Genomic DNA, 23025 nt, shown 5'->3' on the forward strand with positions numbered 1-23025 from the left:
AATGCTAATATTTAGATGTCACAAGTATCAACACTGAATTTTGTTTCTAAAATGGATACTATACAATGGTCCAGGAAATGTTCTAGGATTGTTTGTTCTGATTAATTCTTTCACTGTGTTTTTAACCATCATAATATTTAACACCAGTGGTTTGTTTTCTTCACATTTGAATATTTTGTTTATTTAAAAACAGATTGTGATAATGTGAAATCTGCCACATTTTTATTTTGAACATTTTAAAATCTTGTTCCTATTTTGGTTTTATTGTCAATTTAATTGTTCCTCAAGATTTCTTCCCTGCCCTTAGCTCAGCATGCCTGCTGAGCTCCTAAATTCTGCAAGTTTTCCTAGGTTCCACCACATCCTGCAGCCCTCCTGGGCAAACAGTTTTCTTGCCTGAGTCACCTGCCACATACTTTGTAGCTCTTCTAGGTTCCATACCTCAATCCTTCCTCCTAGTTCCATTTTTTTAGTCCATGTAGACTTTAAAGACTGTAGGAGCTGTCCTGCTGACTCACTAAGGTCTGCCTATAGGTCCTGTGGACATTAAAAGTCCAGAAGGAGTAGTAATCAAGGCATGGCGTGTGAGGAAGAAAGGGAGGCTGGGGAGTAGGGGGAAGCTGACATGGAAAAGTTTCCTGGCTGGGGAGCCAAGCATCCAGTGTTATGCAGAGCTCTTCAGTGCCACAATGTTCCTCGGGTCTCAATGCCCTGCAAAGTGTTTTGGCTCATGTGCCCACCTCTAAAGATTTTGAGTTCTACAGTGTGTCCTACTGTGCATGCAATCAGTTTTTCGTATGGGATTTTTTTTCTCTCTCTCTAAATGAAGTTAAGATTGAGAGCACATACCAAAGAAATATGAGCCACAATATACAACTTTCTATACCTGTTGTATTACATGAAGTTTACAAGCTTAAATGTCAAGTATCAGAGGGGTAGCCGTGTTCTTGCATCCGCAGAAGTGGGTATTCACCCACGAAAGCTCATGCTGCAAAACGTCTGTTAGTCTATAAGGTGCCACAGGATTCTTTGAAGCTTAAATGTATAGCTCTGGGTTTGAAGCTGCTGGAGGAATCAGTGTTTAACAGTTAACTATACTTTGAGACTGTGTGCATGAGATGTTTAATGGTTATACTATAGTTTATGGTTTAAAACTAGATCTGACAAAGGGACAGAAGAAGGGGTGAATTTCAGATGGTTTCAAACATGGATTGGGTCACTAGTAAAAATAAATCAGGTAGTCTTGAGTCTAGCTCTTTATGCCTCAGACATGTGAAGTCCAACATATAATCTGACAAAATGCAGTATGATAAGCAGTATGTACTACAGAAAGGATGAGAACAGGTTGCTGCAAGACAGAAGTGAGGTGTATTGAATGGGTTTTGGAAGGAGGATTGTAGTGGTGTGGTTTCCTATGCTAAGTTTTGGTTCTGGCAATATTTTAGGTACAAGGAACTGCTGCAGTAACAAAACTGCTAATTGTACGAACCACTACCACTATGAAGAGGAAGAATAGTAGTAGATGCAGTAATGCGCGTCCATGTCATTCATGTGGTCGGAGACAGGGTGAGGAAGAATATGTTTCTCATATGCATGTAATTCTTAAAAAAATGTGTAAAAAATGCATGGTATTTAGCACTTAATTATCTAGAATAGTTGAAGCTACATTAAGTAACATACCAAAACAAACCATTTTCAAGAGGCATCTAGATGGAAAAATAATTAAGTAACTATAACTCCCTCTCTCCCCACCTGCTTCAGTCAAACAAGTTATTGGTCTGAATACAGAGGTAACTGAGGGCAGGTCTACATTACTGCTTAAGTCAATCTAACCTCACTCAGGGGTGTGAAAAATCCTCTCCCTCCACCCCCATCTCACCAAGGTGGAGTAATTATGCCAATAGGAAAGCGCTCTCCCATTGGCATAGCATCTTCACCAGACGCACTGCAGTGGCACAGTTGTGCTGATATACCACTGTAGTGTAGACTTACCCTGAGCAAAATTCTATGGCCTGCATTGAATGGGGGACAGACTGATGATCTAATGGTCTCTTCTGGCATTAAGCTATGCATCTGCCTCCTAGCCACCCTTCCACCATTATATTTCTGCCATCCATGAAGAGGGAATCTGTATTCTGGCAATTCTTAACTTTTGAGTGAATGATTTTTCAATCTTAATTGTACTCTTTTTTAAATTGTAATGTTCTAGGTTTTTAAAAAAACACCAAACAAATTCTACTATGTGCATCTTTAACAAACCCCTCCCTCCATGTGTCATCAGCAGACTTCTTCTCTGGGAAGTAGCCAATAGAACAGGAAGTGTAATACACAAATAGTAGGTATATGTGTAGGAGTAGCCCCATTTTAGACAATCTAACCAAGGACAAAAAATTGTCAGACAGTGTGGTTAAGTAGCCTAGACTTGTCTGCCATATTAGAGATCTGTGTTCCATTCCTAGTTTGCATAATCTCTCAATGGGGGGCAGAGGGGAGTGAACCCTTATTCATTCTCTTGCTTGTCTCTGTGCTACCCTGAGTTAGAGCTCCAGTGACGTGCTGAAGTGACACATCAGGGACCAGTGCATGTGCAGTGTACTACAATGTTGAGGGGTTTGGCAGGAAGTAAAAAACAAATTACTATACAAAACCACACATGGAAAACATGAAAAAGACAATCACAAGGGACTCATGCCCATGCTAGGCTAGTCCCTTGGTATAGACTCATAACTATGTACCATCTTTTGCCAGCAAGGGGCACACTGCCCTCTATAAACAGCCTCCTCTCCCAATTTTACAACAATTGAATTTGAATAGATTGTTTGTATAGTATAGCTAATATGGTATTTTTTGCACATACAGCTACCATTGGAAATGCTGAAGAAACAGATGGTAGCAGTCGGCATTCACTAAACTCAGATTCTGTAAGTTTGAAACATACCGAATATAAATCTGTTTTGAAGTGAGCACCTTCAATTTAACCTTAAGAATACTGTACAACACAAAAGACAAGAATGTTCACTGTAAGGGGATTCTACTTATTTTTACATTTCCAAAAAGCAGTCATCACAAATATCTGAGTGAATGTAGAGGAATAAGACAACATAGTGACTAAGAAAACAAAAAGATTGTTGCCCTCTTTAATATTTAACTATATAGTGTAATAGCCACACCCCTCCATTCCTTCATCCAGGCAAAAGGCTGAGAAAATAGATCAGCTTTGCATCATGCCCTGAGTCAATAGACTCTGGCTCTGTTAGTAAATATCCAAACTGAGGGTCCTCTAGTAGGAATTCCTCAGCTCCAGAGATTCCAGATGTAGAGATTTTTTTTAACCAGTGTCTAAGTTGTCTTCATCTGCCATTGTACATATACAATGTATATATACAACCAGCGCCATGTACTTTGTAAGCACCCTGGGGACCAAGAGAGGCCAAAGGGTAGTGCCGTGACTTGGAAATGGCACCCTCCCACTACAAAATGGAGGAAGTGCCTGTGGCCCAGGAATATAAAAATGCGGAAATAAGAGTCTTTCAAGTCAAAGGCAGCATATCAGTCTCCCGAATCCAGGGAGGGGATGATGGGGACCAGGGAGACCATGCAAAACTTCAACTTCATGAGAGACTTGTTGAGGCGGTGCACATCCAGGATGGGTCTGAGGCAGGGGTGGGCAAACATTTTGGCCTGAGGGCCACATCTGGGTACAGAAATTGTACAGCAGGCCATTAATGCTCATGAAATTGGAGTCTGGGGTGTGGGCTCCAGCTGGGGAAGTAGGCAGGCAGGCTCTGGGGTGGGGCTGGAAATGAAGGATTTGGGGTGCAGGAGGGTGCCCCAGGCTGGGATAGATGGGCTCAGAGGACGGGAGGGGAATCAGGGCTGGGTGTTGGGGCACAGGGGAGTGGGGGCTCTAGGCAGTGCTTACCTCGAACAGCTCCCGGAAGCAGCAGCATACCCCTCTCCGGCTCCTGTGCGGTGCTTCCCCTGCAGCTCCCACTGGTGGAGCGGCGCAGCAGGGGAACACGCCACTGCTTCCAGGAGCCATGTGGTACGTCCCCCGACCCTGCTCCCTGGCGGGAGCTCAAGGGCCAGATTAAAAATTCTGACGGGTCAGATAGAGCCCCATGGCCATAGTTTGCCCACCCCTGATCTGAGGCCTCCTTTCACTTTCGAGATTAGGAAGAACCAGGAGTAGAACCCCTTTCCTGTCACATCCTGAGGAACCTCCACCACAGCCCCTAGACGCAGGAGGTTCTTGACCTCCTGAACGAGGAATTGCTCGTGAGAAGGGTCCCTGAAGAGGGACAGGGAAGTGGGGGGCAGCAGCGGCCAAAAATTTCAGGGTACAGCCCCATGATATTATATCCAGAACCCAGCGATCTGACATAACCTGCAACCAGGCTGAGTGGTAGGGGAACAGGCAGTTGAGGAAAAGTAGCAGTGGATCTGGAGAATTGACTGGGGTGTCACTCTCAACCATGCCATCAAAATGAGTGTTTCTGCCCCACAGAATGGTTGGTCTGGCCGGTTTGCGCAGGAGAGCGGGAGGTAGAAGGGCAGTGACGACTAAAAGTAGTGTCCCTGTCCTTTCTTTTTGCAGGTCCAGGGTGAGACTGCCATGACCTCAACGGAGGGGGCGGCCAGAATGGTTTAAGCACCGACTGCAGTGTGTGAATAGCCAGGGTGTCCTTCATCTCGTGCAGCCTCACATCAGCCTGCTCAGAAAACAGACCACTTCTGTCAAAGGAAGGTCTTGTATAGACGTCTGCATCTCCTGGTAGAAACCTGCGATCCTAAGCCAAGAGCTGCGCCTCAACCACTGAAGATACCACCACCCTGGCTGCCGAGTCCGCCATGTCCCTGGCCATCTGAAGGGCACAGCAGGCTGTCTCCTCCAAAGCCCTCCCCACTCCACCCATTCTCCATCACACCTGACACCTGCTATCCTTCCTGTCACTCTGGTCCGTAATATGGCTGTCAGCTTTGACTCCACCTTTGTTCAAGACCTGCACAACATCCAGGCCATGTCCAAATCTTCCTAATATTGACTCCCTAACATAGCTAACCCCTTTTCTCTTCATACCACTAAAATTCTGGTCTGGATCTTGTCCTCTCAGATAGGTTGTGACATGGCCAGAATTTTCTCCCACTTCTGGGTCTCTCCACTTGCTCTCTTTTCTTCACTGCTTGAAATTCAAACTTCTGGTCTTTACAGACCGTCACAACTTAAGTATCTCTACTCTGTCAGCTTTCATTACCCATTAATCAGTTTCTTCCATAAGCACTGCCATAAAGAGCAACACTAAAGAGTGCATGAAACACCCTTCCTAACTAGTCCATAAATCTATTACTCTGTTCTCCTTTAAATCCTTCCTCAAGAGCAACTTTTCTCAAGATGCCTACCAAAAAACAAAAAAGAAAACCAAAAACAAAAAAACCAACCCCAACTGATGACAGATGCCCAGAGGGACTTCTGGTATTTGTTTTGTCTTTGCAAATAAACATGCCTGTAACTATTTTTCCCATCTTCTCCCCCAAATGTTTTTGATGCCTCCTTTAAAATTAAAATTCTTTGAGGCAGGAACTATGTGTACCTCCAAGTTTGTAATTTAGCACAAAGGGGGCGCAATTTTGATTACAGCCTCCAAGTGCTACCTCAATTCAAACAACAGTTGGTAATAATAAATTAGCTGACCTAAAGTAAGCCCTAAATACATTTACTGAAAACCCCTTGTGCAATCTCAAGTTTCACTCCCATGGTTCAGGGAAAAAGAGGGAGACTGATCTGAACACCCAAGTCTCTCTGGGACCCTGTCAGTTTCATTATACCAATTTTCTATCAGCAGCAGCCTAAATAAATTCAAATGAGAGAATATAGTAAGAATTTGTATACAGTGCCTAACTCAAGGAGGAACAAGCCAGAAGGACTGATGCAAATTTCTATATCCTCACTACTTCTGGACATCCTCACATCCCAAAGCTTTCCAAAGCAGCAAATGGGGTTTTAGCCACACAAATATTGACTCTAATGGGAGTTCTACTGCTCCCACAAAATTCTGTGCACTGCTTTGAAACATTTATAGATTAGGATTACAAGGAATGAAAAGACACATGATTACAATGGTGTACTATTGGGTTATCCGGGAGAGGGGGCGGGCGGAAGCCCGCCCCATGCTAACGGATCCTCCCCCCAGCCCAAGGGGAGGATCTACAGGGCCACGGAAACCCACTAAGTGCGGGGGACAACTAATAAAAGAACAGGGACAGGAGTGAGGTCAAAGGGTCATAAGGAGGGAGCCTGATGGGGACACCGAGCAGAGAACCCCGGACAGCGCCCACTGCTCCTCGAAGGCGTCAAGGGAGCCAGCGGACGCCGCCCAGAGGAACTCTGCCCGGAGACATGAGCGGACGAGGGACCGGAAACAAGCCCCACAGTCGCAGGAGTCTCCGTCGGCCAACCTCCTCTCCCTGGTCGCGTGGATGGCTTTTTTTGCCAGGGCGAGGAGGAGGTTGACCAGGAGGTCCCGCGACTTTGTGGGGCCACGGATAGGGAGTGCATGGATAAGGAGGTGAGGGGAAAAGTGCAGCCAGAAACGTAACAGAATGTCGGTGAGGAGCCGGTATAGGGGCTGCAACCTGGCGCACTCTAGGTAAGCATGCGCCAGGGTCTCCCTCACGCCGCAGAAGGGGCAGGTGTCCGGGACAGGGGTGAACCGCGCCAAGTACACGCCCGTGCTCACGGCCCCGTGAAGGAGCCGCCAGCTGATATCCCCGGCGGGCCTCGGGACCAGGGTGGAGTACAGGCTGGCCCACCGGGGCTCCTCACCCTCCACAGGTGGCAAGAGGTCCCGCCACTTGGTGTCGGGGCGGGACACGAGGGCGAGGAAGTGGACGGTATGGAGCACGAGCGCGTAGAGTTGTTTCCTTGGCGCGGTTTGGAAATGGACCGGCTGCAGATCGTGCAGCCGGCTGGCGGAGAAGGGGCGGGGGGGCCGGTCGGGTCCACAGGGCAGGGGCCCGATGAAGAGGTCCGGAGGGCTCGGGGTGGAGGGTGGGCGGGGCGTGCCCTCGCGCAGGACCCGGTCGAGGTAAGCCCGAGCAGCGGGCGGCAAAGCGGCCTTCACCTCCTGTAGTACGAGCCGGGGAGTACAAGGTCTGGAGAGCCCCATCCGCCGAGCGAGCGTCAGGGGATCCAGCCAGTCTCCCCGGTCGTAGTCCAGGAGGTCTCCGACCCTGGTGGCTTCTGCCAGGACCAACCTCTGGCGCACCGCGGGGGACTCCGCCACCTGCACACGGAGCTGAGGGTTGTGTAGCAGGGGCTCCGCGAGGAGGTCTGCCCCCTCGGTGGCCGCCACGGACCTGGTCGCAGAGAACAGCTTCCAGGTCCGGAGGAGGTCCTGGTAGAAGACCGGCAGCCCGGAGAGGTCTCGCGGAAGGCCCCTCGGGTCGAGATAAAGGAGCTGCCGGTCGTATCGGAGCCCTCGGAAGCGGCGCAGGAAGGCGTGCGCCAGGGCTCTCCATGCCGGACTACCCGCACCATAAAGGAGCCTCTGCAGTGCCTGGAGGCGGAAGACGTGGACCTGAGTGCGGAGGCACTTCAGGCCCTGCCCTCCCTCCTCCAGGGGCAGGTGGAGTACCCCTGCAGGGACCCAGTGCAGTCCTGGCCAAAAGAACTCCAGCACCACCCGCCGGAGGTCGGTCAGGAACACCGGGGCCGGGACCAGGGTGTTGAGCCGGTACCAGAGCATGGACAGGACCAGTTGATTGAGCACCAGTGCCCTCCCTCGGAGGGAAAGGCACCGGAGGAGTCCTGTCCATTTCCGGAGCCGCTCCGCCACCCTGCCCTGCAAACCGTGCCAGTTCTCCGGCGGAGAGGGATGCGTGGCAGAAAGGTAAACGCCGAGATAGAGCAGCGGACCCGCGCTCCACCGGATGGCCTGAAGCGCGGGTGGGAGGGAGCTCGCCTGCCACCCGTCCCCTACCACCAAGCCAGAGCTCTTGACCCAGTTGACCCGGGCGGAGGAGGCCGCCGAGTACACGGCCTGGCAGGCCTCCACCCGCGCCAAGTCGCCCGGGTCCTGGACCACGAGGAGCACATCGTCGGCGTACGCCGACAGGACCAGCCGCAGCTCCGGCTCCCGAAGCACCAACCCCGTCAACCTCCTGCGGAGGAGACAGAGGAAGGGCTCGATCGCCAGGGCGTACAGCTGGCCCGAGAGGGGGCACCCCTGCCGCACTCCCCGCCCGAAGCTGACCGGCTCGGTCAGGGTCCAGTTGAGCCTGACCAGACACTCTGCGGAGGCGTACAGCACCTGGAGAAAACCCACAAACTGGGACCCGAAGCCTAACGCCTGCAGAGTGCCCAGGAGATACCCGTGGTCCACCCTGTCGAACGCCTTCTCCTGATCCAGGGACAGGAGGGCGAACGACAGACCATCCCTGCACCCAAGCTCCAAGAGATCCCGGACCAGATACAGGTTATCGAAGATGGTACGGCCCGGGACGGTGTAGGTCTGGTCTGGGTGGATCACGTCCTCCAGCACGGACCCTAGCCGAATCGAAATGGCCTTCGCGACAATTTTATAGTCCGTACTGAGGAGCGAGATGGGACGCCAATTCCGTAAATCGCGGAGGTCCCCCCTCTTCGGCAATAAAGCGAGCACGGCTCGCCTGCACGAGAGAGGGAGGACCCCGCTCCGCAAGGACTCGGCCCAGACGGTGACTAGGTCCGGGCCGAGGACGTCCCAGAACACGCGGTAGAACTCCACGGTCAGCCCGTCCATGCCCGGGGATTTATTGGTGGGCATGCGACGGAGGGCTTCCGAGAACTCGGCCAGAGTGAGAGGCAGCTCTAGCCGGTCCCGGTCGCCCGCGCTGACCGTCGGGAGTCCGTCCCAGAGCACTTTGCAAGCGGCAGGATCGGTCGGATCCGGGGAGAAAAGGCGCGCGTAGAAGGTCCGGGCCCTCTCGCACATCTCCGCCGGATCCGTGAGGGGGGAGCCGTCCTCCGCCAGGAGGCAGGTGACGTGCTTCTTGGCCCCCCTCCGTTTCTCCAGGGCGTAGAAGAAGCGGGAGCCGCGATCCATCTCCCGAAGGAGGCGGATGCGGGATCGAACAAAGGCGCCCCGGGCCCGATGGTCTTCGAGGACCCGGAGCTCCTCCCGCTTCTCCCGGCACGCTCCGCAAAGGGATGGATCCTCGGGGCTGGCGGCCAGACGCCTCTCCAGCTCTAAGACCTCCCGCTCCAACTGCCCTATCGCCGCATCCCTCCGTCGGCTGGCGCCCCGGGTGTAGTCACGGCAGAAGAGCCGGGCGCGCACCTTCCCCACGTCCCACCACCGCCGCGCCGAGGGAAAGGCGCGCCGCTGCCCTCGCCAGGCCAGCCAGAACTCCCGGAAGGACGCCACGAAGCCCCCATCCTCCAGCAAGCTGTTGTTGAAGTGCCAATAGGCCGGCCCCGGCCTCTCCGCGCAGAGAGAGGCCGTCACAGTGACGAGGTGGTGGTCCGAAAAAGGGGCCGGCCGGATGCTGGAGGACTGGGCCCGTGAGAGATGGAACCGGGACAGATAGATGCGGTCCAACCGGGAGTGGCACGACCGATGGGCTTCCACCCGGACATAGGTGTACGTGGAGGCGTCGTCCGGGTGGTGGTCGCGCCAGACGTCCACCAGGGAGTGATGGGCGACGATCTCCCTGAGGACGTCCGCGGCGGCCGGGCTCTGCTCGGTTCCCGACCGGTCCCGCTCCTCGAGGACGGTGTTAAAGTCCCCGCCCAGGACCAGGCACTCGCGAGGATCCAGGGAGCCGAGGAAGGCGGACGCCTGCCGATAGAACTGCAGCCGCTCCGGGGCAAATGCCGGGGCATAGATGTTGATGAGGTTGACCACAAGCCCCGCCATGCGGACCCGGAGGTGCAGCAGGCGGCCCGGCACAGCCTCGGCGACCCCCAGCACCTCTGGCCGTAGGTCGGGGGAGAACAGGGTAGCCACTCCAGCCTGATGGGTGGTGAGATGGCTGAAGTAGACCCCGTCCCCCCACTCCAGCCGCCAGTTAGCTTCGGCGGCCGGATCCGTGTGGGTCTCCTGCAGGAAAACCACGGAGTACCCCCCCTCCCGAAGGAAGGAGAGCACCTGGCTCCTGCGGAAACCCACCCTACAGCTCCGGGTGTTTAGTGTGGCAAAGGTGATGACTGCCATGAGGAGGGCTGGGGGGGATCTACGTCAGCAGGGGCGCTCACGGCTCCCGTTGGGCCGCGCAGCAAACTGTGGCCCACCCCGAAGGCGAGCAGGGAGTCACGGAAGCCGCGCGCCCGGTGGTAAGCCGCGACATTCCGCTTCCCGGTCCCCTTGCCCTCCCCTATGAGGGCCCGCGTGGCCAGGAGGAGCTGGTGGAAGTCCCCCCAGCGCTGGAGAGCAAGCACGACCTTGTTGCGGGAGCCCCGGACGTCCTCCAGGAACTCCTGCAACTCCTCTCTCAGCACATGGGGGGGTGGGGCCTCTGGCGCAGCCCCGTGGCCGACTGGGACGGGCAAGCAAGGGGCGGACCCCGGCTCAGTGGGGGGCGGCGGAGGGAAGATTGCAGCCCCTAGTGGGTCGGGACTGTGAAATTCAAAGGCCGCTCCCTGGGAGCCATCCTCTGGGAAAGGGAAGGAGACAGCCCCAGGGGCGGCAATAATATCATGGGAGGTGGAGGGGGCAGGGCTGGGGTCAGGAGCAGGGGTGGGGGGAGGGAGAGAGACGGGACCCTGGGCCTCAGGAGCTGAGCCATCAGTAAGAGGCTCCTCGCGGCCAGGTAGGGGAGTTGGAGAGGAAGGGAGGGGGTCCCCAACGACACCGGGCTCAGGCTCAACGGCAGGCAGAGCAGCCTCGGCACGGGGAGATGTGGAAGCCTCAGGGGGGCCCCCACCTGGGAAGGAACCCGATTGCTCCGCACCACCGAGGGACACCCCCGGTAGCCCATCTCCCTGCCACGAGGCACCGGCCGTCATCTCAACAGGCTCGGCGGCCAGCAGCGGGGTGCCATCCGCAGCCGGGCAGGTCGAGGAGTCCAGGGGACCCTCGGAGGCGGGAGCAGACGCAGCTGGAGGGTTGGTGGAGCACAGGGAAGGGGAAGCTGGGGTGAGGTCGGCTAGATCAAGGCCCGTCGGCAGAGGGTCGTCCTCCCCCGGGGTGACCGGGGTCAGACCCAGGGCCTCGATCTCCTCGAAGATGGAGGGGAGCTCGCCTCCCACCACCCCGGGGTCCTCCCCACTCGCGCCCGAGGCGACGCTCACCTCGGGTGTTGCAGGGGGTACAGGCGGCAAGAGACCAGGAGGGGCCGCAGCGGAGGCTTCCGCAGGGGGGGACTGCGGGGGAGGGATGGTGGTACCCTCCGGTGCTGCCACGTCTTCCCTAGCCGTCATCGGCAGATGGGTCAACCCCTGGGGCACGGCAGAAGGCTCGGTGTCGGCGGCCCCCTTTCTGGTCTTACGGGGGGCTTCCGCCTCAGGTGGCACGGGCGGAGCCCGAGCCTTCCGCTTACCCCGCTTACCCTCCACCCGGGTCCAGCCCTCCATGGCATCGCCTGCGGGCTGGTCAACAGGGATCGGGTCGGGGGGTAGGGAAGACAGTTTGGGGGCCGGGAGAGGCACTGGTGGAACAACAGGAGGGAGGGAGGAGTCCCCCTGGGGAGAGCCCCCTCCCATGCCCGGCAGTACCCCTGCCGCACCCTCCTCCACAGGCCCCGCCAGAGTGCAGGCAGCGGAGGCGGGGCTCTCCCGCTCATCTGGGCGCTCCGGAGAACGCACCCCTGAGGCCCGAGCGGGAGCAGTGACGGACCGAGGGGGAGGAGGGGCGGCTCTGGGTACCGGGCGGTCAGGGGCACCGGCGATGGCGGGGCCGGCACCCTGCCGGGGCTCGGGGGTCCCGAGAACTCCTCCGAGCCGGGCCAAGGGGCAGTCCCTCCGGACGTGCCCCGTCGCCCGGCAGAGGAAGCACCGGGCCTCCCCCGTCGAATAGTGCACCCGGTAATGGGCCCCCTGGTAGGGGACCAGGAAAGACCCCTCAAGCGCCTCTCCGCCACGCGCCGCCGGCGGCAGTTGAAGCTGCACCTGCCGGCGGAACGAGAGAACGTGACGGAGGGCGGGGTCTTTGCAGCCCAAGGGGAGAGGGCTCACAATGGAAATGGGCTTCCCCAGGGTCGAGAGGGCGGGTAACAGGGCGGCATTGGGCAGGAAGGGAGGGACGGAGGTCAGGACGACACGGACCCCCAGGTCCTCCAGCGGCTCCAGGGGGACAAACACGCCCCCCACCGCCAGGCCCTTCTCCACCGCCTCCTGTGCGGCGGCCTCCGAGGCAAGGAAGAAGACCATCTTGCCGTACATTTTGGAGGCCGCCACGATGGCCGTGGGCCCCACCACCCTCGCCAACGCCCGCACGTAGGTCTCCACGTGGGGCGAGGCGGGCACCAGGAGGCAACGGACGCCGTGCTTCCGGGTCAAGGTGGGGAAGGGGCCCCGGCCGCTGTAGATGGTAGCGGAGGCGGCGGTCGGGGGAGATGACGTAGCGGCGGGCGGGGGGGCCGCCGCCACCTGGGCGTACGCTCTGGGGGCCGAGGGAGGGACACCCGCAGAGCTGGTGGAGGGAACAGCGGGGAGGGACGCCGCGGCCGGTGGCGGGGCCGCGGCAGCGGGGGCAGGCTCCGCCATGGAGGGCTTCGTCTTCCTAGCGGGGCCCTTTCCCTTCTTTTTGCCCTGGCCCTTTCCGCCGGCTGGGGGGGCTCCCCCAGAGGCGGAAGGGGCGAGGGACGTGGCAGCAGCAGAGGGCACCCCGTCGGCCGCCGCTGCCGGCGCCTCAGCGGGAGCGGTGGCAGGTGGTCCGGCAGCGGCGGGTGAGGTCGAGACCGGGAGGCGTTTGGGGGGAGCAGGCGAGGGAGGGGGGACAGACGTCCCGGGAATCCCACCCGCCGCGCCTCCCGCCATGCTGAATGGGGAGGGAGGGCAAACACCGGAGAAAGGGGGTGGGGGTAAGGGACAGGTCACCTACTCCTCCCTGCTAGGCTGTGGGCAGGGAGGATGGTGCCAACAATAGAGAGGGGGGGGCAGATACGGGGACTATCGAGGACTTCGGGGGGGGGGGGGGTTAGTCACCGACAGAGGATTGAAATCCGGCTCCTCTAGCTGCACTAGGGGAGGGGAGGGGAAACAAGAGCAATGGGGGTGCAGTGCAAGAGGGGCAACTTAAACAAGGGAGAGGCACAAGCGCACTGATGGGGCTATGGGCGCACGAGGGGAGGGGCCAATCAGGGCGAGGGGCCGCGGAGGGAGGGGAGCAACCAGGCTGGGAGTGGGGCAGAGGGACTAAGGGGCTGGCTTCAGGGCTGGGGCAGGACAAACAAAGCTGCAAAGGGAGACGGGCAGGGCAGGCAAACAAACTGAAGCTGGGCGGGGCGGGGGAGGGGGGGCCACAAGGGGCAAACGGGGCAGGCAACAAGGGGCAAAGCTAGGGGGCCTGTTGCAGAGGGGCAGGGGGGAGTCCGGGGAAGGGGGGGGTGCGTGCACCCACAAGCGCTTGTGCAAAGTCAATGGCTGGCTGGCTGCTGCTGGAGGCCCAAACGGTGGCAATAGGGCGCGGCAGGCCAGGCAAGCAGCTGAGTCCCAGAGGCAGGAACTGAGGCAGATGGTAAGGGGCCAGCAGGGGTGGTGGAGGGGGCAGCGGTGGTGGTGGGGGTTGGGGGGGACACAGATGGACCAGGGGGCAGGCTCAACGCCTCACCCCCTGTGTCCCCACAAACACAGTCTAAACCCCCACCACTAGAGCACAGTCAAAGAGTTACTCAGTTTTTAAGGCCCCCTCCACAGTGGTCTTCAGATTCCTGTGCACTTCCCAGCAGCCGGTGGTCTTCTCAATCCTCCTCCAGGCTCCAGCAGCTCCCCAGGACGAACACAGCTCCAGCAGCAGCAGTAGCAGCAGCTCCTTCTCTAGCAGCCCCAGTGGCTAGGCAGGAAGGACCCCCCCACAGGTGGCAGCTGTAGTGGTGGTGGTGGTGGGGTCCTGGCTTCTCCCTCCAGAGGTGGGGGAGTGGGGGCTGGCCAGCAAGGCCCCCCCCACCCCTCACTCACCCACTCAGCAGCAGTTGCAGCAGCAGCAGTCCTGGGAAGAAGCACTCCAGCCAGCAGCAGCAGCCCAGGAAGGGAAAAAGGAGCTCCAGCCAGCAAGGCAGCCAGAGAAAGGGGGAGCCCTCCAGCCAGCAGGGCAGCCCAGGGACACAGAGAGGTCCCTGTACTATTGGGTTATCCGGGAGAGGGGGCGGGCGGAAGCCCGCCCCATGCTAACGGATCCTCCCCCCAGCCCAAGGGGAGGATCTACAGGGCCACGGAAACCCACTAAGTGCGGGGGACAACTAATAAAAGAACAGGGACAGGAGTGAGGTCAAAGGGTCATAAGGAGGGAGCCTGATGGGGACACCGAGCAGAGAACCCCGGACAGCGCCCACTGCTCCTCGAAGGCGTCAAGGGAGCCAGCGGACGCCGCCCAAAGGAACTCTGCCCGGAGACGTGAGCGGACGAGGGACCGGAAACAAGCCCCACAGTCGCAGGAGTCTCCGTCGGCCAACCTCCTCTCCCTGGTCGCGTGGATGGCTTTTTTTGCCAGGGCGAGGAGGAGGTTGACCAGGAGGTCCCGCGACTTTGTGGGGCCACGGATAGGGAGTGCATGGATAAGGAGGTGAGGGGAAAAGTGCAGCCAGAAACGCAACAGAATGTCGGTGAGGAGCCGGTATAGGGGCTGCAACCTGGCGCACTCTAGGTAAGCATGCGCCAGGGTCTCCCTCACGCCGCAGAAGGGGCAGGTGTCCGGGACAGGGGTGAACCGCGCCAAGTACACGCCCGTGCTCACGGCCCCGTGAAGGAGCCGCCAGCTGATATCCCCGGCGGGCCTCGGGACCAGGGTGGAGTAGAGGCTGGCCCACCGGGGCTCCTCACCCTCCACAGGTGGCAAGAGGTCCCGCCACTTGGTGTCGGGGCGGGACACGAGGGCGAGGAAGTGGACGGTATGGAGCACGAGCGCGTAGAGTTGTTTCCTTGGCGCGGTTTGGAAATGGACCGGCTGCAGATCGTGCAGCCGGCTGGCGGAGAAGGGGCGGGGGGGCCGGTCGGGTCCACGGGGCAGGGGCCCGATGAAGAGGTCCGGAGGGCTCGGGGTGGAGGGTGGGCGGGGCGTGCCCTCGCGCAGGACCCGGTCGAGGTAAGCCCGAGCAGCGGGCGGCAAAGCGGCCTTCACCTCCTGTAGTACGAGCCGGGGAGTACAAGGTCTGGAGAGCCCCATCCGCCGAGCGAGCGTCAGGGGATCCAGCCAGTCTCCCCGGTCGTAGTCCAGGAGGTCTCCGACCCTGGTGGCTTCTGCCAGGACCAACCTCTGGCGCACCGCGGGGGACTCCGCCACCTGCACACGGAGCTGAGGGTTGTGTAGCAGGGGCTCCGCGAGGAGGTCTGCCCCCTCGGTGGCCGCCACGGACCTGGTCGCAGAGAACAGCTTCCAGGTCCGGAGGAGGTCCTGGTAGAAGACCGGCAGCCCGGAGAGGTCTCGCGGAAGGCCCCTCGGGTCGAGATAAAGGAGCTGCCGGTCGTATCGGAGCCCTCGGAAGCGGCGCAGGAAGGCGTGCGCCAGGGCTCTCCATGCCGGACTACCCGCACCATAAAGGAGCCTCTGCAGTGCCTGGAGGCGGAAGACGTGGACCTGAGTGCGGAGGCACTTCAGGCCCTGCCCTCCCTCCTCCAGGGGCAGGTGGAGTACCCCTGCAGGGACCCAGTGCAGTCCTGGCCAAAAGAACTCCAGCACCACCCGCCGGAGGTCGGTCAGGAACACCGGGGCCGGGACCAGGGTGTTGAGCCGGTACCAGAGCATGGACAGGACCAGTTGATTGAGCACCAGTGCCCTCCCTCGGAGGGAAAGGCACCGGAGGAGTCCTGTCCATTTCCGGAGCCGCTCCGCCACCCTGCCCTGCAAACCGTGCCAGTTCTCCGGCGGAGAGGGATGCGTGGCAGAAAGGTAAACGCCGAGATAGAGCAGCGGACCCGCGCTCCACCGGATGGCCTGAAGCGCGGGTGGGAGGGAGCTCGCCTGCCACCCGTCCCCTACCACCAAGCCAGAGCTCTTGACCCAGTTGACCCGGGCGGAGGAGGCCGCCGAGTACACGGCCTGGCAGGCCTCCACCCGCGCCAAGTCGCCCGGGTCCTGGACCACGAGGAGCACATCGTCGGCGTACGCCGACAGGACCAGCCGCAGCTCCGGCTCCCGAAGCACCAACCCCGTCAACCTCCTGCGGAGGAGACAGAGGAAGGGCTCGATCGCCAGGGCGTACAGCTGGCCCGAGAGGGGGCACCCCTGCCGCACTCCCCGCCCGAAGCTGACCGGCTCGGTCAGGGTCCAGTTGAGCCTGACCAGACACTCTGCGGAAGCGTACAGCACCTGGAGAAAACCCACAAACTGGGACCCGAAGCCTAACGCCTGCAGAGTGCCCAGGAGATACCCGTGGTCCACCCTGTCGAACGCCTTCTCCTGATCCAGGGACAGGAGGGCGAACGACAGACCATCCCTGCACCCAAGCTCCAAGAGATCCCGGACCAGATACAGGTTATCGAAGATGGTACGGCCCGGGACGGTGTAGGTCTGGTCTGGGTGGATCACGTCCTCCAGCACGGACCCTAGCCGAATCGAAATGGCCTTCGCGACAATTTTATAGTCCGTACTGAGGAGCGAGATGGGACGCCAATTCCGTAAATCGCGGAGGTCCCCCCTCTTCGGCAATAAAGCGAGCACGGCTCGCCTGCACGAGAGAGGGAGGACCCCGCTCCGCAAGGACTCGGCCCAGACGGTGACTAGGTCCGGGCCGAGGACGTCCCAGAACACGCGGTAGAACTCCACGGTCAGCCCGTCCATGCCCGGGGATTTATTGGTGGGCATGCGACGGAGGGCTTCCGAGAACTCGGCCAGAGTGAGAGGCAGCTCTAGCCGGTCCCGGTCGCCCGCGCTGACCGTCGGGAGTCCGTCCCAGAGCACTTTGCAAGCGGCAGGATCGGTCGGATCCGGGGAGAAAAGGCGCGCGTAGAAGGTCCGGGCCCTCTCGCACATCTCCGCCGGATCCGTGAGGGGGGAGCCGTCCTCCGCCAGGAGGCAGGTGACGTGCTTCTTGGCCCCCCTCCGTTTCTCCAGGGCGTAGAAGAAGCGGGAGCCGCGATCCATCTCCCGAAGGAGGCGGATGCGGGATCGAACAAAGGCGCCCCGGGCCCGATGGTCTTCGAGGACCCGGAGCTCCTCCCGCTTCTCCCGGCACGCTCCGCAAAGGGATGGATCCTCAGGGATGGCGGCCAGACGCCTCTCCAGCTCTAAGACCTCCCGCTCCAACTGCCCTATCGCCGCATCCCTCCGTCGGCTGGCGCCCCGGGTGTAGTCACGGCAGAAGAGCCGGGCGCGCACCTTCCCCACGTCCCACCACCGCCGCGCCGAGGGAAAGGCGCGCCGCTGCCCTCGCCAGGCCAGCCAGAACTCCCGGAAGGACGCCACGAAGCCCCCATCCTCCAGCAAGCTGTTGTTGAAGTGCCAATAGGCCGGCCCCGGCCTCTCCGCGCAGAGAGAGGCCGTCACAGTGACGAGGTGGTGGTCCGAAAAAGGGGCCGGCCGGATGCTGGAGGACTGGGCCCGTGAGAGATGGAACCGGGACAGATAGATGCGGTCCAACCGGGAGTGGCACGACCGATGGGCTTCCACCCGGACATAGGTGTACGTGGAGGCGTCGTCCGGGTGGTGGTCGCGCCAGACGTCCACCAGGGAGTGATGGGCGACGATCTCCCTGAGGACGTCCGCGGCGGCCGGGCTCTGCTCGGTTCCCGACCGGTCCCGCTCCTCGAGGACGGTGTTAAAGTCCCCGCCCAGGACCAGGCACTCGCGAGGATCCAGGGAGCCGAGGAAGGCGGACGCCTGCCGATAGAACTGCAGCCGCTCCGGGGCAAATGCCGGGGCATAGATGTTGATGAGGTTGACCACAAGCCCCGCCATGCGGACCCGGAGGTGCAGCAGGCGGCCCGGCACAGCCTCGGCGACCCCCAGCACCTCTGGCCGTAGGTCGGGGGAGAACAGGGTAGCCACTCCAGCCTGATGGGTGGTGAGATGGCTGAAGTAGACCCCGTCCCCCCACTCCAGCCGCCAGTTAGCTTCGGCGGCCGGATCCGTGTGGGTCTCCTGCAGGAAAACCACGGAGTACCCCCCCTCCCGAAGGAAGGAGAGCACCTGGCTCCTGCGGAAACCCACCCTACAGCTCCGGGTGTTTAGTGTGGCAAAGGTGATGACTGCCATGAGGAGGGCTGGGGGGGATCTACGTCAGCAGGGGCGCTCACGGCTCCCGTTGGGCCGCGCAGCAAACTGTGGCCCACCCCGAAGGCGAGCAGGGAGTCACGGAAGCCGCGCGCCCGGTGGTAAGCCGCGACATTCCGCTTCCCGGTCCCCTTGCCCTCCCCTATGAGGGCCCGCGTGGCCAGGAGGAGCTGGTGGAAATCCCCCCAGCGCTGGAGAGCAAGCACGACCTTGTTGCGGGAGCCCCGGACGTCCTCCAGGAACTCCTGCAACTCCTCTCTCAGCACATGGGGGGGTTGGGCCTCTGGCGCAGCCCCGTGGTCGACTGGGACGGGCAAGCAAGGGGTGGACCCCGGCTCAGTGGGGGGCGGCGGAGGGAAGATTGCAGCCCCTAGTGGGTCGGGACTGTGAAATTCAAAGGCCGCTCCCTGGGAGTCATCCTCTGGGAAAGGGAAGGAGACAGCCCCAGGGGCGGCAATAATATCATGGGAGGTGGAGGGGGCAGGGTTGGGGTCAGGAGCAGGGGTGGGGGGAGGGAGAGAGACGGGACCCTGGGCCGCAGGAGCTGAGCCATTAGTAAGAGGCTCCTCGCGGCCAGGTAGGGGAGTTGGAGGGGAAGGGAGGGGGTCCCCAACGACACCGGGCTCAGGCTCAACGGCAGGCAGAGCAGCCTCGGCACGGGGAGATGTGGAACCCTCAGGGGGGCCCCCACCCGGGAAGGAACTCGATTGCTCCGCACCACCGAGGGACACCCCCGGTAGCCCATCACCCCGCCACGAGGCACCGGCCGTCGCCTCAACAGGCTCGGCGGCCAGCAGCGGGGTGCTATCCGCAGCCGGGCAGGTCAAGGAGTCCAGGGGACCCGCGGAGGCGGGAGCGGACGTAGCAGGAGGGATGGTGGAGCAAGGGGAATTAGGAGCTGGGGTGAGGTCGGCTAAGTCGAGGCCCGTTGGCAGAGGGTCGTCTTCCCCCGGGGTGACCGGGGTCAGACCCAGGGCCTCGATCTCCGCGAAGATGGAGGGGAGCTCACCTCCCACCACCCCGGGGTCCTCCCCACACGCACCCGAGGCGACGCTCGCCTCGGGTATTGCGGGGGGTGCTGGTGGCAAGGGGACAGGAGGGGCTGCATCGGAGGCCTCCGCAAGAAGGGACTGCGGAGGAGGGATGGTGGTACCCTCCGGCGCTGCCACGTCTGCCCTAGCCGTCATCGGCGGATGGGTTGTCCCCGTGGGCATGGCGGAAGGCTCGGTGCCTGCGGCCCCCCGTCTGGTCTTACAGGGGGCTTCCGCCTCAGGTGTCACGGGCGGAGCCCGAGCCTTCCGCTTACCCCGCTTACCCTCCACCCGGGTCCAGCCCTCCATGGCATCGCCTGCGGGCTGGTCAACAGGGATCGGGTCGGGGGGTAGGGAAGACAGTTTGGGGGCTGGGAGAGGCACTGGTGGAACAACAGGAGGGAGGGAGGAGTCCCCCTGGGGAGAGCCCCCTCCCATGACCGGCAGTACCCCTGCCGCACCCTCCTCCACAGGCCCCGCCAGAGTGCAGGCAGCGGAGGCGGGGCTCTCCCGCTCATCTGGGCGCTCCGGAGAATGCACCCCTGAGGCCCGAGCGGGAGCAGTGACGGACCGAGGGGGAGGAGGGGCGGCTCTGGGTACCGGGCGGTCAGGGGCACCGGCGATGGCGGGGCCGGCACCCTGCCGGGGCTCGGGGGTCCCGAGAACTCCTCCGAGCCGGGCCAAGGGGCAGTCCCTCCGGACGTGCCCCGTCGCCCGGCAGAGGAAGCACCGGGCCTCCCCCGTCGAATAGTGCACCCGGTAATGGGCCCCCTGGTAGGGGACCAGGAAAGACCCCTCAAGCGCCTCTCCGCCACGCGCCGCCGGCGGCAGTTGAATCTGCACCTGCCGGCGGAACGAGAGAACGTGACGGAGGGCGGGGTCTTTGCAGCCCAAGGGGAGAGGGCTCACAATGGAAATGGGCTTCCCCAGGGTCGAGAGGGCGGGTAACAGGGCGGCATTGGGCAGGAAGGGAGGGACGGAGGTCAGGACGACACGGACCCCAAGGTCCTCCAGCGGCTCCAGGGGGACGAACACGCCCCCCACCGCCAGGCCCTTCTCCACCGCCTCCTGTGCGGCGGCCTCCGAGGCAAGGAAGAAGACCACCTTGCCGTACATTTTGGAGGCCGCCACGATGGCCGTGGGCCCCACCACCCTCGCCAACGCCCGCACGTAGGTCTCCACGTGGGGCGAGGCGGGCACCAGGAGGCAACGGACGCCGTGCTTCCGGGTCAAGGTGGGGAAGGGGCCCCGGCCGCTGTAGATGGTAGCGGAGGCGGCGGTCGGGGGAGATGACGTAGCGGCGGGCGGGGGGGCCGCCGCCACCTGGGCGTACGCTCTGGGGGCCGAGGAAGGGACACCCGCAGAGCTGGTGGAGGGAACAGCGGGGAGGGACGCCGCGGCCGGTGGCGGGGCCGCGGCAGCGGGGGCAGGCTCCGCCATGGAGGGCTTCGTCTTCCTAGCGGGGCCCTTTCCCTTCTTTTTGCCCTGGCCCTTTCCGCCGGCTGGGGGGGCTCCCCCAGAGGCGGAAGGGGCGAGGGACGTGGCAGCAGCAGAGGGCACCCCGTCGGTCGCCGCTGCCGGCGCCTCAGCGGGAGCGGTGGCAGGTGGTCCGGCAGCGGCGGGTGAGGTCGAGACCGGGAGGCGTTTGGGGGGAGCAGGCGAGGGAGGGGGGGCAGACGTCGTCCCGGGAATCCCACCCGCCGCGCCCCCTGCCATGCTGAACGGGGAGGGAGGGCAAACACAGGAGAAAGGGGGGTGGGGGTAAGGGACAGGTCACCTACTCCTCCCTGCTAGGCTGTGGGCAGGGAGGATGGTGCCAACAATAGAGAGGGGGGGGGCAGATACGGGGACTATCAAGGACTTCGGGGGGGGGGTAGTCACCGACAGAAGATCGAAAACCGGCTCCTCTAGCTGCACTAGGGGAGGGGAGGGGAAACAAGAGCAATGGGGGTGCAGTGCAAGAGGGGCAACTTAAACAAGGGAGAGGCACAAGCGCACTGATGGGGCTATGGGCGCACGAGGGGAGGGGCTAATCAGGGCGAGGGGCCGCGGAGGGAGGGGAGCAACCAGGCTGGGAGTGGGGCAGAGGGACTAAGGGGCTGGCTTCAGGGCTGGGGCAGGACAAACAAAGCTGCAAAGGGAGACGGGCAGGGCAGGCAAACAAACTGAAGCTGGGCGGGGCGGGGGAGGGGGGGCCACAAGGGGCAAACGGGGCAGGCAACAAGGGGCAAAGCTAGGGGGCCTGTTGCAGAGGGGCAGGGGGGAGTCCGGGGAAGGGGGGGGTGCGTGCACCCACAAGCGCTTGTGCAAAGTCAATGGCTGGCTGGCTGCCGCTGGAGGCCCAAACGGTGGCAATAGGGCGTGGCAGGCCAGGCAAGCAGCTGAGTCCCAGAGGCAGGAGCAGAGGCAGATGGTAAGCAGCCTGCGGGGGTGGTGGAGGGGGCAGCGGTGGTGGTGGGGGCAGGGGGGGGGGGACACAGATGGACCAGGGGGCAGGCTCCACGCCACACCCCCGTGTCCCCACAAACACAGTCTAAACCCCCACCACTAGAGCACAGTCAAAAAGTTACTCAGTTTTTAAGGCCCCCTCCACAGTGGTTTTCAGATTCCTGTGCACTTCCCAGCAGCCGGTGGTCTTCTCAGTCCTCCTCCAGGCTCCAGCAGCTCCCCAGGACAAACACAGCTCCAGCAGCAGCAGCGGCCTCTCCTCCTCCAGCAGCCCTGGTGGCCAGGCAGGAAGGACCCCCCAGGTGGTAGCTGTAGTGGTGGTGGTGGGGGGGTCCTGGCTTCTCCCTCCAGAGGTGGGGGAGTGGGGGCTGGCCAGCAAGGCCCCCCCCACCCCTCACTCACCCACTCAGCAGCAGTTGCAGCAGCAGCAGTCCTGGGAAGAAGCACTCCAGCCAGCAGCAGCAGCAGCAGCCCAGGAAGGGAGAAGGAGCTCCAGCTAGCAAGGCAGCTAGAGAAGGGGGAGTCCTCCAGCCAGCAGGGCAGCCCAGGGACACAGAGAGGTGCCTGTAGCAGGGGGGACCCTGCTCCTGCCCTGAGGGGTTTAAAAGTGGCCTGGCAGGGCTTGAGAAGACAGCCTTTAGCCTGGGCTGATTGGGAAAGTGGCTGCAGGTGAGGCCACGCCCCAAACTGAGCCACAGCTGGCCCCTATAAAAGGCCAGGGAAGCCAGAGGCCAGACAGTCTCTCTCTGGCGATAGAGAGAGATGGGCCTGGCTGCTTAGGGCTTGAGACTAGATACCTGAGTGCAGCAGGGCTGGGGAAGGCTGAGGAGCCGGGGAGCTCCAGCCTAGAAAGCCCCAGGCTGCGGCCTAGCAGTGGGCCAAAGGTACTGGGGGTTGCAGAGGGCAACCTAGGGGTAGGCCAAGGCAGCAGGTCCAAACCCTCCTTGCCAGTGATGAGTAGGCTGATACTGCAGTCTGCCCCAGAGTGTGGGGCTAGACAATGACTGGCAGTAGCCAAATACTGAGGCAAGGTGGGGATAGAGGGTGAGGGTTCCCTAAGGAGGGGAGACCCAGAGAGAAAGGGGTTATTGCTGAGGGCAGCACCCCATGTAAGAGAGCACCGGGGTCCAGGGAGGGACTCGGGGCCAAAAGACAGGCGGATCACCGGCCTGCAGAGGGCGCTCCAGTGCTGGACAGAGCTA

General features: G+C 61.2%; 1 protein-coding gene across 2 annotated transcripts in view; it reads left to right on the forward strand.

Moving 5' to 3' along the window:
* Positions 1-5593, forward strand: part of LOC123370418 (sodium/hydrogen exchanger 10-like) — a 262362-nt gene extending 256769 nt beyond the window's left edge. The window contains exons 23-25 of one of the 2 annotated variants that reach the window (XM_045016987.1): positions 1446-1566; positions 2860-2921; positions 4598-5593. In XM_045016987.1, the coding sequence (XP_044872922.1) occupies positions 1446-1566; positions 2860-2921; positions 4598-4651 (237 nt within the window). In that variant the 3' untranslated portion in view covers positions 4652-5593. The remainder of the gene's footprint in view (positions 1-1445; positions 1567-2859; positions 2922-4597) is intronic. The other variant, XM_045016986.1, reaches the window with a different exon arrangement.
* The last annotated feature ends 17432 nt before the right edge of the window (positions 5594-23025 follow it).

The sequence above is a fragment of the Mauremys mutica genome, chromosome 4 (genome assembly GCF_020497125.1).
Source record: "Mauremys mutica isolate MM-2020 ecotype Southern chromosome 4, ASM2049712v1, whole genome shotgun sequence".
Taxonomy (NCBI): domain Eukaryota; kingdom Metazoa; phylum Chordata; order Testudines; family Geoemydidae; genus Mauremys; species Mauremys mutica.